General features: G+C 36.0%; 1 protein-coding gene across 2 annotated transcripts in view; it reads right to left on the bottom strand.

Moving 5' to 3' along the window:
• The window catches only part of LOC117010425 (carnosine N-methyltransferase), a 34,245-nt gene that overhangs the window by 3,762 nt on the left and 15,323 nt on the right, over nucleotides 1-15,160 (bottom strand). For both annotated transcript variants that reach the window (XM_042780164.1, XM_033084876.1), the window contains 5 exons: nucleotides 14,218-14,413; nucleotides 13,096-13,259; nucleotides 5,637-5,777; nucleotides 1,594-1,772; nucleotides 536-649 (listed from right to left, as the gene is read on the bottom strand). In XM_042780164.1, the coding sequence (XP_042636098.1) occupies nucleotides 536-649; nucleotides 1,594-1,772; nucleotides 5,637-5,777; nucleotides 13,096-13,259; nucleotides 14,218-14,413 (794 nt within the window). The remainder of the gene's footprint in view (nucleotides 1-535; nucleotides 650-1,593; nucleotides 1,773-5,636; nucleotides 5,778-13,095; nucleotides 13,260-14,217; nucleotides 14,414-15,160) is intronic.

Here is a 15,160-nt window from a genome sequence, read left to right as displayed (position 1 = left end):
CGGCAGGAGGGAGTCTGCCTCCACCCGCCGCGCAACAGAGTAACCAATTTGTAACAATCGCGCAATTCCAGGTTTTACTGGCAGGTGCTCAGCTCAGCACCTCGGCTTACACTTCCAGGTAGGAAATTTCAGAACTTTTTTCATATATTAGCCGCTTCTGAATGCAAGCCGCATTTCTGGGTTGGGATCAAAATTTTAGTCAAAAAAAACACAAAACAAAAAGGCAAGGACGTATTTTAAAGTTCTGTTTTTTTTAGAAAAATAGTAAAAACCAACACAAGATACTATATTTGTCAAAAAACAAACATTTGATGCATAAATGCAAAACCTGTCACTGGCACGATCTAGTTGCCTATTTAAAAATCAGAGTGTTGACTTGATTGTAACTAGCAAACATCTGAATATATTTTAAACTCCTAAGATCCTTGCCAAGCCCTGTATTTTTCCAGCTGCGCAGTTTCCTGCATAGACACCATTACTCACACACTTTTCAAGTATACTATCAAAAAAAGTCAAAAAGAGTGGTCACACTTGCCTACATTTATCCATATTCCTCCAGGCTTTAGTATTTTCCATATAGTATCAATATAATCAATAACATTATGTGCTGTATCTATGAAAAAACAAGTTGCTACGCAGTCCCATGTATCTGCACAAAGAGAACAAAGTATACAGAGATTAGTTTCAGTGCTTTTAACCCCGTAAAAGTTCATAATTTAACCCTAACTAACAGCAGATAAAGGCTCATAATTTTGTTTGCAAGTAAATAAAGTATTTTAGTTTACATTAAAAACTGTTAACTTTGGGTTCATTTGAGCTATATCATGTGTATATGTAAACATACACGTACTACAATACTACATATGCTTACTACTCACTTAACAAAACTGTTCATACATTAAATAAAATTATATATATTATATACTGTAAAATGCAAATGTTGTAACATATTTTATATAAATGAAGGCCCTAGTGTGCTATCACTCACCTGTCCTATGAATTTCATCATGACAACTGTTAAAAATACAACTGCAAAAATCTCCAGTCTTTTCAGGCCTCCCCAGTCAGTATCTAGAACAATACAAGTCTGCACACTAAAGAGTACTTTCCAAAGTTACTTCACTTTAAAACATTTCACCCACTATTTGAGTATCTCCCCAGCTGTTTTTAACCAGTCAATTCAACAAGCAGGAATTTTTGAAGTCTGCCTTTTAAAGCATGAGTCTCTGTTTTTTCTCTAAACAGGTATTCTTGAAATAGCAAAAGTTTTAAGTTCTGTAAATAAAAAACTTTAGAAGTCTTAATTTATGCTAGTCTTGGATGTTCAATTGTTAAAGATAGAATCTTCAAAAATTAAGCAGCTGTGGGGAAGGCTTCTGTTACACAAGGAAGAAAATAAAAGCTGATTTGTAGTAAGAAATAGACCTACTATTGATACAGCTGGAGAAATATTCTGAGTAAGAGAATCTTGCTATAGCTAGCTCTTTATAGTTAATACTAGTAGATGCACTTCCATTCTCTTTATAATCTGTCCCAAATACTCTGAAAGTATGTAAAGTTACGTGGATAGCCTAGAAGTTTGCATTTACTTACTGCATTCAGAATAAATTTCCTGAAAATCCCCTGCTGTCATAGAGAAGTTTGAACCAGAAGGAAGACTATGAGGATCAACATCTGGGAAATAAATTGGTCGTATCTGATCAGCAGATCTTCTGTTATTGCTAAATTGATGAATCCAGGGATAAAGCTTACATGAATTAATTTGAGAGCATCTGCAAAATATGAAAACCACCAAAATGTGTTTCAACTAATTGCTTATCTATAATCTAGAAATATAAAAGTAAAAATTCTTGTGACAGCTCCACTCTTGCCAGAGTGGCAAGTGATTAAGTCTAGCTCACAACACTTTAGACTGCCCATAATAACAAACTGATAAAAAAACTAATTTTAATCTGAAACAAAATCACTACCACAAATTAATTGCATTTTTTATCTTTAGAATTTTCCTTTGACTTCTTATCATTTTCTCCAGCTTATTTCTCTGCTGAGAAGAAAACATATGTTTATTTTTTAAGATGAATGAAACTTTAGATTTGCTACATTCCACAAAGCTGAGATTTGCTATATCATCTCTCTTCCTATTAACAAAAAAGACAAAAACCCAAAAACAACAAAGAAAGAAAACCTGGTAACATTAGTTCCGCAATTTTTTTGGAAACATTTTTTATCGTTCTAGACTTTCCTGAGCCATGATCATAAGAAATTTTGAAGCACAGCTAAACAGAAGCATTTGTCAGAGGCTAACTGAAAAGATGCTTTAAAAATTAAAAACATAATTAAGCGCCATTTTGCAAAGCACAATAAAAGTAATTTTAAGTCTGAAACAATTTTAAGTTTGTTACACCTGGTTCTTTGCAATCACGCTAAGCAAACATGTCTTTGTAAAACAGAGTTTTGGATTGACATGACCAATGAAATCAACTCGTATTTTTAAAAGTATAAAACACAGCATTTAAGTATAACAGACAGCTTTTCCCACTATCCTGTAAAATTAGTTTGCAACTAAAAAATGAAAAAACGCTTTCTTTTAAAGACAACAGAGAACATACCTGTCCCACAAAATTACATATCATCAAGCATTTCATAAACTGCAAGCAAGCTATTGGATTGTAGAAAGTGCACTCTTTTGGCTGGTGATTAAAATAAACAAAGTGTTTGAAAAAATAATTTTTTACCTTCTCCATGTCATATCTCTATTTCATTTTACCAGTTATAAACTAAAACTGGAGCAGCAGTAATATAGTGTCCAACTACTTTCTTCATATATAAATATCAGTCATATGCAGTTGGTTTAAAAAAAGCAAACCCAAAACCAACAACAAAAAAGCCCCCTAACTATGGCAACAGCAATTAAAAAAATATATTAGAAAGGAGCTCATGTTCACACAGACTTTGAAAGAGTTCCAATTTAATAGAAAATAGCAATTTTTTTTTCACATACAAGCTTGAAAATCTCCAGTGCCAGTTTCAACAATTTTTACTTTGAAATCAAGTACTCCAGTCCTTGGCAATTCCATTCTTACAACAGAAGATGTGTAATATACATTCTGTTATAAAAATCTAACATATTTAAGTGTGACACACTTGATTATTTTCCATAGGGATAGGATATTCACTGTTCAACCTTCAGCTGAAAAGACAATGTTCCGAAAAAATGGGTAGATCAAATCTCACTTCTCACCACTGGTATACAGATAAAAATACAACTTAACTGTTTTCATCCCAAGGCATTCATGGACATGCAACAAACACAACTAGTAGCCTCCTCCAAGTGTCAAGATTTATCTAAAATTATATTCTTTCCAGAAAGAATAAAAACACACCATCTAAGAACTTTATGCATAGAAGGGAAAGCAAGATGCCCCATACAAGGACTGAAGTGGCCTTGGAGCCACTAACTTAACTAGTCTAAGGTCACTTTATTCTCAAATTAGTTTCCTCAACAGAATAACAAACCCTAAATAATTTCAGGTATTTATAGTGACCCAAGTTATACTGTGACACACATACCATACCATGCAACTTTATCCACAATAACAAAACTTCACGATTTCAGAGATATGGAAGGTTTTTTTTATATGTGTGAAAATCTGCAAGTACCACTGCACACAGAAACATTAAGCCAGTAAACCACACCTAGGAGCCTACTGTTAGCAATGCTTGACATTCAAAACACTGCTGTCTTCCTAAATATAAACCACTCTCAGAGAAAGAAGGTAAAGTTGTAAGCTGTAAAACTGTAAGCATGTATGAGTAAAATCCTCATGCTTTCATTAACTAAAAATAAATTAACTAAATATAAATTAAATTGAGACTATAGTTAAAAACTAATTGCCAAATTCTTTTTTCTGACTACTCTTCTTTAGGTATTATCTTCAGCTTATATTAATCATTGCTGTTTCTTCCAATTTTAGAAAAGCAAAAGTGCATTTCAGAAGGCTAACCATCAACAGCCACTTTGGACTAAACTGAATCTTCAAGTCCCTAAAATATTCATATATTCAAATATTCATAACAGACATAACAAGCCCACAATTACATCTGGCAGACAGGAATGCTTGGACTTGAACTAAATTGACTGCTTCAGTCATGGTAGCAGTATTGTCTTCCATGCTCACAATATAACTGATAACTTGTCCAGCAAAGATGATTACGGTAGTTGCACAACACTCAATTTTGCTGTCAAGAATCTCATACTGTTAGGAGGTTTAAAGTACGTACACCTCTTTTCTAAATATCCTACATAAACAGGAAACTATGTGAGCATTAAATGCTAAAATACTACCATTAGTAAGACATGAATCTTCAGGATAATTTCACAAATAGTCGAAGACTCTTTATTTAAGGAAGCATGTCATCAGAGGGTAGAGGTGAAGCTAACTAGTGACAGTTGACCAGTGCTTCAAAAGATGGGAAATGCATGCTTTTATGCTGCTTTGAAATTCCAAAGCATGACAGGAATATGGCTTCCTTTTAGTAGCTAAAACACATCAGTCAGATCAACTGTAATACACAATTTCACCACCAAATGAGTCACTTGAGAATAATGCAGAAAAAAAAGAGAAAATAAACCTCCAGTAAACATCTACTATTATCACATGGAGCACTACTGCTATATGCAGCTATGCAGCAGGCATCATGCAATTTTCTCTTTGTTGTTCTTGATCAGTAAGCTGTATGAGAGCATCACAGTGTGCTGTAGACAATCAATCTATAAATCAGTCTCCAAAACAACATGATAATATGGAAAAACAGACAACAGTTTAGGTATTTTCAGCAAAGGTGCATCATTTCAGACTGATGAATGACCTGTCAAATTCTGCCTCTGTGAACCTGGCACTAACATCCCACCAAAAAAACACCCCCCAAACCTCCTTCAATACTTGCCCACCTGTAGCCTTCCCACTCTCTTTCTTAAAAGAACAGTTGCATGTGCTGCCTTTTTTTCTTCTCTAACAAAGTCATTTTGAAAACAGTAATTCCAATGCAAATGGCAGAATACCAAGTACAGAAATGTCATTTTAAGTAAAACCTGTTACATGAAATTTACTACATTTAAATTTTTTATCTGAGCACAACTGTTGAACTCTTAGCCTCTTACTCAGCACGCTTTAGTGATTGTTTTTCTTGTCAAAACAGTGCCTAAAATTTTAGTATGGAATGTGATGCTTCTTTTTTTAAACAGGTATCCTCTTAATAATCACCACTACTAAATACCATGGACATATTTATCCATTTAGTAGTAGCAAGATAGATGTCCATTTTATAGAAACAGATGTGAAACAAATCATAAAACCTAATCAAAATTTTGCAGAAAATCTGTTGTACAATTTAGAGATTTTAAATCTCACAACTTGAAAGTCATGCTTTCTGTAATTTTAGTGACTGAGATAAAATACTTCCTTCTCCATTTATTCCTAAGACTTTTTTCCTTAAAGAATTCTAAAAAGTAAGTATGTGTGCCTTGCTGTAAGACTTATAAATCTATTCTTGTGAGATGTATATATTCAGACTCCTCTCATTTATAATTTTGCCTCTCTAGGTTTTATTCAGCAAGTAAAACATAAGCTATATACCTGTTGAGTACAAAGTTAGAAGAAAAGAGCATAAAGAGGCTCCATTCATTTCCTTGGCAAGCATAACCGAGCATAGCTATTTCCCACGCCAATCTACCTAGCCCAGCACCAGGTACCAGGATATTAACTTTGGAGAAATCCCTGCAACAGAACAAAAATAATAGTTAAGTCTTTATCTGATACCCCTTAACACAACTTAGAGGTCCAGCCAAACATTTTTCCCACCATATACTTAAGAAACTATATTATGTTTCCTGTACGACTTCACTTTTAAAAGGAAAATGAGCCTGTTCTGATCAGATTGGTTAATTGTACAGTAAAAATAATGCACAGAAATTACTCAAAAGAACATACACAACTCTCATTCAGAATACAGAGCATAACTGCTATACCCAATTTGTTATCCTTATAAGTTCAACAGTTATCCAGCCAAAAATTTGTCACGTGAATTGAATAATATTATCATATAGCACAATGAATTTTTCTTTAAGCTCCACTGATAATCAGAAAGCATTCTAGAAATAATTTTTGTTACCTTACAAGGGAAAAAAAACCCAAAAAAATGAAAACCCAAGTGTTTTGACATGAGAAATGAAAATATAAAATCTCCACAATCTGATGAACAATTCAGAATGTAAAAACCTTAAAGCAGTGACTGTTTCAGCAACGGTGGGTTCTTCATATGCTGCTCAACCTGGTTTCCCTGAAGTACTTTAAGTGATTTCCTAAATCAAAGTACATTGCAGCTCTCTAACCATTTACCTATTACTAAGCATCAAGCTGAAGACAACCAGAAAACATCCAGCAGTGTGTTCACTGAAGTACTTAGAAAAATCTCTCCCATGTGCAGCAACTAACAAATAGAACTAAGAATCTCAAAATTCGCTCCTCTTTGAGGCAATACATATATACTCTAACCATCACCCTTCCACAGTGCAATCAAGCCTTCACTCATAAAACAGAAACCACTCCCATGCCAAACTGAAGACATTTAATCTAAAAGGAAACAATTTTTCAGTTTTCAGTCATAAACAAGACTTCAAGAGTTCATGATTTCATATACCAAAGTACGAATATTCATACATCTCCTCACATTGTTTTGCATATCATCTTCAGAGACAAAAAAATACATCTACCAATTTATATGAAAGTACATGAAGGAGGGCACAATGAGCAGTTCCAAAGGATAAAAGGCATCAAAACACAAAGCCTTTGACTACTTAAAAATTCAGAATGCCAAAAAGGGTTCAAAAAAGTAAGGATGCTGCACAACCATGAAGATGAATAAAGGAGCTACATAAATCCTAAAAGATGTAAATTTCTGAATGCTATTACCCAAAGACAAAAAGAAGTATTCTTTTCTAAAAGCCACACAATCTAACAAAGTAGCTTTAACAGTGCCTTTTGAGTTTTGATTTGATCATCTAGTTAGTTAAGTCTCTGAAATGCAAAATCATTCCATTCATTTCCATTCCATTATACGCCCAGACTCTTCTTCTGATTTAACTGGCAATCAAGACTTTGTTATTACTTAAGAGCACTTCTGTGAAGCAACGGTTCTCATTACCTCTCTTCTACTGAAAAAAAACCCAAAACAAACCTCAGGAGAAAACTACATGCTTAATATGAAATTTTTGAAAATAGGGAACCAGGAAAAGAAGAAAACATGCTTTCTGGTAGAAGCTAGAAAAGCTTCTATTTACAGCTTTTCCTATTTACAATGATACACTGTTATTCCAAATGCATTTTCTAACCAAATCTATTTCACCATTTCCTTAAAATTTCACTTTATTTATGAAATACTTCGACTAGCTCTACACAGATTTTAGCACCTCCATGTGGACACTTGTATAATAAATGGGATGATAAGCCATAAACTACTGTCAAGATTACAACACATTGATTAGAAGAAAAGTACTCTCTTAAAGCAACCTGGTAGCTAATACATACGCAAGCATATTCACATTTTGAAATCTGCACCTTTATGCACCCTCAAACACGATAAAACCTCTAACAGTCAAGAGAGTTGATTTTAAATTGCCTGCATTTATATCTTTTCATTCACAATATCAAGTTTTTGTACTTCTAAACTAATTTTCCTAATTCTCTCTTAGAAAATAGTTTTCTATTATCTTTTTCTAGTGCAGTCTTAACTACACTTTTGTTTACAGTTTTATTAAGGGATTAAAGTCTGAAAAATTGCTAGCAATTTAATTTCTACCACTACTTTTCCTATCCGTTGGTGGAGAATGCTTCTGGCCACCAACTTTATTTCACCAACAGAGCACAGCTAATAAAATACTATGTAATCCAATCTCAGTCCACTAACATTGACATTAACCTTCCAAGAGCACGTTTTTGAATTTAAAGTCCAAGAAATTATGTATGTGGCAAACTTACTGCATTAACAAGTAGCCCTGTTGATAGTGTCCCCTTATCAGATAAACATTGTCTAACGCCTTTTTCAAGACTTAAAAAGGAACCGTATGTGACAAACTGTTACAGAATCACATTGGATTTTGAACTCTTGTAATAGCTAAAAATCTAATTACATAGAAACTGATTTTTTAATGGCTATAGTCCTTTAATAGGCTAGAAAAAAAGCTTTTCTCTGCTGGTTATCTGATTACAGCAGTTACAAATTTGACAAAAAAAAGAAAACAAAAAACAAAACCAACCAACTGTGGTAACATCATAACCCAAAATGCACCCCAAGGAAAACAACTTGAACCAGCCAGCAAGGAGAGGATTCCACGCAACTAGCGGTGGTTAGGAACATAAATGTCCGGTAAGTACCCACTGAATAGCTATGAGCCAAGAGGGAAGTAGCATCAGTCTATTAATCTGACAGGTGTGGGGAAAGGTGCTGGCCAAGCAGCAAAGAGGGCTGCATGGTACTATTCAGCTCAACTACTGAAATTGCAGAAGTCTCTTTAAAAAGACAGTGGAGAAATATCAGAAACAAATTAGTCATGCCCTTTTCACATTGCATGTTTCAGTGTGATATATTTTCAGCTTTTAGAAGACTAATGATACTAATGAAGATTTTAACTTTTTCTAAAGGTGTCCTTTTTAAAAGGGGGAAATTAAACATGATAAAAAAATGGAGGCTTATTTCATGTCTACTGTGTTGTATAAAAGGTAATGATTCTGAAGGGGTAAACACACCCAGCAAAAGAATAATGAGAGTGTCTGATCAGACACAAACCTAACTCGCATAATCACTGCAGTTCAATTTATCAAATGAAGTAATAAACACATCTCTCACACTGAGAGGGGCTTTTGATCAGTGGAAATATCAGCATAGGAACACACTATGGGACTCCTTTCCTATTGTTTATGAGGTTTGTAAATTTAGATAAACAAATCCAATTCTTAGTATCCCATATTTTGTTATTTTACTTCAATCATAGTGTTGGTGACTTTTTTAAAAGACAAATGCTAAATTTAAAAACCTGCAAAACAATCAGTGATGCAGTAACACTGACAATATATTTGCTGTTAAATCTAACATTTAAAGCAAAGTTTAGGCTAAGTACAAAGACCTGCATAGACAGATGTATTTCGTATAAAGTCAGATAAAATTCAAATAAAGCAGAAATTTCAAGTCTGCTATAAAGGTGACCAAGCACACTTAAGAAGTATAGCCAAGCTCAGGCTCAGGATGCATAAGCCGTTTTCCATATTAATTTCACGAATACAAGCCGTATCATTTTAACTAAGATTTTGCTCCCAAACCAGAAATGCGGCTTATACTCAGGAGCGGCTAATATGTGAATAATTTTCTGACATTTACAACCTCAGAAGTGCCAGCCAGAGTGCTGAGCAGAGCAGCTGCAAAGCCGGCATTTCGCAATTGTTACAAAGTGTTACTCTATTGCGCCGCAGGTGGAGCCTGGCTGCCTGCAGGCAGCACGGGGGGGTCGGGGAGAGAGGAGGGAGAGCTCTTTCCTTCCCTCCTCTGCCGCAGCCCGAGGGAGAGACGGGGGGGGCCCCGCGCCGCCATTGCCGCGGCTCGGGGAGGCAGCGGGGGCCCCGCGCTGCCATTGCCGCGGTTCGGGGAGGAGGCGGGGTGCTCCGTCCCCGCCCGCCGCTGCCACCGCGGGAGCGAGGGAGGCTCCGTCCCTGCCTGCCACCATGGGGCAGCGCCGGGCTGTGGTGACCAACCCCAGTGGCAGCGGCGGCTGGCCCACAGCGGCCCCGGCAAGCGGCAGCGCCGGGCTAGGCCACCTGGCCCCGTCGGCAGCCCTGAGTGGGCCGAGCCTGCCCAGCCCGAGCCAAGCTAGTAAACCCCGCCCTGCCGCCGTTCTGTTACTATTTGGCAACTTTGTTGCACGCGGGTCCTCGCTGCGAACGACAGAGCGGCTTATACTCGGGTGCGGCTTATTTATGGACAAAAAATGAAATATTTGCCAACACCCAGAGATGCGGCTTATACTCAGTGCAGCTTGTATTCATGAATTTACTGTAAGCTCTGGTGATTTCTTTTGGGCTGTTCTGTTAGCACCTTGGAAAACACATTTGATTGTCGGACAGCATGACACAGATGAATTTCAAGTTATAGTTCATTCCAGAGGCCTAGTTGATGACAAAAAAGTTAATTATTTCATAGATTTCTTTTAGACAAGAAGCTGATGATCTTGATATCATTTCACCTAAGCAAGAAGAGCCACACTAGAAGTGAAAGGTAACCAAAATGACTGAAAAAAAGGGAAATAAAAAAATTCTGTGTATGATTATTTAGATTTGCAACTTAATACTTCCCCATAAAAATGCTTCAATAAATACCGATAGAGAAATAAAAATGTATTTACATTTTACTATTTTACTATTTTCTCCTATAGCAAGTAGGTCCATTCTAACCCAAGAAATCCAAGACATTTAAATATTACAGAGCTTCTGCGACCTGAAACACAAATTCCAACATTCTACCAGTTCTTCAGGAAGACCTCATGGGATTTACTTAACACTGCTTTGTTGACTCTGCTAACAGATTCTGTGTTAAGGTAATAAGGAGAAAGAGGCAGGAACAGCTTTTGCCATTTCTGTTTAGATGACAGCCTAAACAGAATACTAGACCGAAATACATGATGATATATGGTAAGTAGCACCTACTTAATAACTATTCTGATTTACAGCTGCTTTCAACCACTGTTTGTACCACTTCTACTTCCCAAAGAGAAAGCACATGCAACATTTCACAGCTTTTCCCACTGTTTACATACCAACTGAACCCATAGATGCCAATCTTGCAAACTGCAACACTACAAGGTGTGCATGCAGAGAATGAAATATACTTGTGTAGTTTCAAAAATTTAAACTCCATTTTCACATTATTCTAATGCATGGAGTTAGTAACACTAACAAATTATGTTAACTAGAAACTGAATGTACCATTCCATTGAGTATTACAAATTTGATGAGTGCTGCAATTCCTTTTACCAAGTAAATGGTGACTGGCACAGATAGTTTTAAATTTAAAATATTTATCATTTTCAACACAAAATACATTTAGAAAAAGTTATTTTCATCACCCAGTGCAGTTTTTCTTTAGCACTTTCATTCTTTCAGGAGACTTTAGTGCTCTGTGCTACAAAAGGAAACTCTAAAGCAATGCAAAGCTGTATTCTGAGGTTCTGTTTTCTTTCACACATTAGAGTCCACGTTCAGTCCTCTGCCAGTATAAACAACAGACAGAATAACTATAGTCAGTTCAGGCCTTGTCAATCCCTTAAAACTGAAACAACTTCTCCACTCCAAAATCACTGAATTAGAGAATATGCTGAGCCAGAACAGCCCTGTCAGGGTAAGACAGTCCAGCTCCTGGTCCTACGCAGAACACTCCAAGAGTCACACCACCTGCTTGAGAGCATTGTCCAGACACTTCTGGAACTCGGACAGGCTTGGTGCTGTAATAACCTCCCCGAAGTGCCTGTTCCAGTGCTCAGTCATCCTCCAGATGAAGCTTTCTTTCCTGACATCTAACATAAACTTCCCCTGACTGCATGCCATTCCCTCAGGTTCTGCCACTTTTTGTATAAAATTTGTATAAAAAACATGCAGACTGACCAGCTAGCAAACCCTGCCAGGGAAGTTACTTCTTGCACAAGGGTGAAGTGGCATTGCCAGTTAAGCTTGATAGTACGTGACTGTTTCTTACCTCAAAAAGTACACCTAACCAGGAGAGCCTTCGGTCACCAGGAGAAAGGAGTGACCTGAACATAGCAGCTAATAAGATGTGAACAGAGAAAAAGTTTTACTTAAGTGCTACAATAGCTCCATAGTGATAATTTCCTGCAAAACTAACCATGAGTCTTCCTACAGATCTACACATCAGATGCATACCTGCAATATTTAATCCATTTTTTATTTTATGTAGGCCACTATTAGCACCAGAAAAATTGCAGAAAGTTTACTTGTAGATAAAAACCATTTTTTAAAGGTGTATGTATCTTTAGGTAAGTCAGCTCAAGCCAAAATAGAAACCACCTACACTCCATGTTCTCCCACCACAAACAGTCTTTACTAATGAAACTAAACAATGGCTAGTGGAAGAGACTTTTCAAATTTGCACAAGAGCATTATTAACAATTACTGAGAGAGAAAAAAATCACAACAATACCCTGCTATATCAAACCTAAGTAGTGGCCTGTTACCTTTATAAATTAAAGTTGTCAAATTTTCCTACTGTAATACTACTACATTTAAACTAAAATATACTTTTAAGATGACTGTGTTGATTAACTGACAGAACCAAATAAACATGAAATTCTTACAGTTATTCTTATGGTTATTCTATAACCTTCTGAGACCTTACCAGTATGCTTCTACCTAAATTACCTAAAACCCCTATATCATTGACTATTTTGGCACTGTTAACAAGCCAATACTTACAAGATCACCCTCACATGTGCAACTAACTTTTTAAAGAACTGTCTTAGATCAGCTGCCTGAAAAGAAGGTTAGAATTGACTATTTTCAGAGTAAGTTCTTAGTGCATTTAAGTGCAACTGCACTACAGGTTAAGTCTTCCTCCTTCCTTCCATAACGAAGGGCCAAAGCCTTACTTCCTGCTGTCATGGAATCCTTCCTTTCACCTGCAGCAGACACACTCTGAGAATGTGCTAACCTGCAAACTTTACCTCATTAAGCACAACTGACTTAGCTTTCTGGTATCTCTTACTTGAAATATTTACATGTATTGTTACATACAGCTGCAAAACAGCAACAAAAAATTATTACTGGTTTACCTGGTATTACTTTGTGAAGCTTACGATTATACTCTTTTCCAGCATCTCTTACTAGAAATGAAAACTTTCTTGATTGAAAAATAAATTCCACTGAGTACATAAAAAATCCTCTATTTTTGAAACAAAGCTTTTCATTACTCCATAAATTCTGTTTTAGATTTGTGCAACAGTGTAAGTCCACATAAATGTAAGTTTTAAGACACTATTACCATCTTTCTTTTGGAAAGTTCTTTATAATTTCACTAATAATTGGCTGGTAGCAGGAATCCCTCTCAGATTTTCCTTCTTCACTCCAGTCTCTCACAAATTGTTTCAATGTGGACTTTAATTTATCCATGTCAAATGTTGAAGCTGGTGTAATCTTCCCGCTTCCCTGAATAAAGTGGAGAGCGACAGGAAAAAAAAAGTTAGTGGAAAACATACCAAGTAACAGGAGTCTTGTGGGGGGAAAGCAAATTATGAAGAGAAAAAAATGCCACGCTGCAAGAACTGCAGGGATTATCAGCTGACAAAGCACTTCCCTTTCACTTCTGGGACCCGGACTTAAATTCACCTTAATATCCTAAACTGAGTTTGCCGGCCTCTCTTTGGCATTCAAAAGTCCGATTTCCCCATTAAAAAACATTATGTAGCAAAGCACAACTGGTAGTCCTTATTCAGAAAAGATCAGGGCTTAGCCAGTGCAGAGGCTGAACTGCTTACCCTGAAAAAAAGGATCCCTTTAGATACTGATAAGGCAAAACTGAGAAGCTTACATCAGAGCTGCCCATTATGGTATCTTGCCCATATCCAAGAAGGACTTCAGTTTCCATTTCTGTCAGTCCTTTAAGTCTTGGTATCATTTCTTTTTGATAGAAAGTAGGTCAAGTGGTAAAAAAGTGCAAATAGCAACATTAAAAATACTTACAATCTAGAATTGTAACCAATTTACAATGTTGTAACATACAGGAGCCTACAGTAAGACAACATCACTTATATTCTATATAGTTAACAGAAAAAAATAACTGTAAAATGTAACCAGGGTAAAGCTAGAACTCTGGAGTGAGAACAATGATTTGCCAGATTCACAGGTGTTTTTAAAATGATTTGCAAGATTCACAGTTAGTTTTCATAATTGTAACTAACAGAACTAACAATGAACAGCTTCATTAAGCATCAGCTCTGCAAATGTGAAAGACGAGTGAGAAAAGTGTGAACAAGCAGGAAATGATAAAACAAGGACGGCAAAAGAAAAGCAAGTTGGAGGTTTGACATATTAAAAACAAATGCAGGAAATCCCAAAGCATACAGAATTTAATTTTGGAGCAAGAAAAAAGTCCATTTTAACATACATCTTCTCCATATTCCTTATTTTCAAACATATGAACACAGTCATTCACAATGGTTTGCAGTATTTCTTGATTATGATCAATGCATTTCCGAATCTTGTCGAGGTGAGGAAGAAATTGAGGAAGAAGACTCTGTTGGTTAGCCGGGAGAGACTTAAACTGCCTCTCTGTTCTGTTCACTCGTTCATGCATATTCGTTCTAAAAAGCAAAAGTTTTAAATATTTAGAAGCAATATACGCACATGTAAATAATTCACTCTAAGCTGTTCCAATTACAATTATTCAGGTTTTTTTTCACAGAAAGTGACAAGACTTTGTCATTCCTTATTAGAGAACAATCTTTCTATAATTTTTTAAGGTCTAGTTCTACATTACCACTCTATTTAACATTGCCATTTAATACTAGATATTATATTAGAGTTCTGGCAGCCATACTAAGATACTAAGCTACCTTCTTTTAACAGCATATTCCTCATAAGTACTGTGAACATAATCATGTGACTGATTCAAGGTAAAAATAGTTTTCCACTTCGCCAGGATAAAACATTCATAAAAATGGTGACTCTTTCAAGATTTTGCTACATTTGATTTCTGTCTAAACTGACAGATATATATAGCTGCTAATACAGTTGCTATAGTTACACAGTCATGATGACTCTACAGAGAAAATTCAGTATGAGATACTGATCCTTTTGATCACCAAATGATTTTAGCTGGTCAAGTCATACTGAAGCTTCCCAAGTCTTGTGTCAGCATACAGCAGACTAAGCTGAAAAAAATAGTCATTATAAGAGACAGTTGCAATTGCCGGCATTTTAGTTACAACCTCTTTCTGGAAATTTGACCAGGTAATATCTCATTCAAGTGTTATTGAGAAGGTCTTCTTCACTGCAATAACTACAGTGGTTTAAAATTACATTCAAGGACAAGAAACAGAAAAGAAACA

Source organism: Catharus ustulatus, chromosome Z, assembly GCF_009819885.2.
Source record: "Catharus ustulatus isolate bCatUst1 chromosome Z, bCatUst1.pri.v2, whole genome shotgun sequence".
NCBI classification, from domain to species: Eukaryota; Metazoa; Chordata; class Aves; order Passeriformes; family Turdidae; genus Catharus; species Catharus ustulatus.
This window is presented reverse-complemented; position numbering and strand designations above follow the sequence as displayed.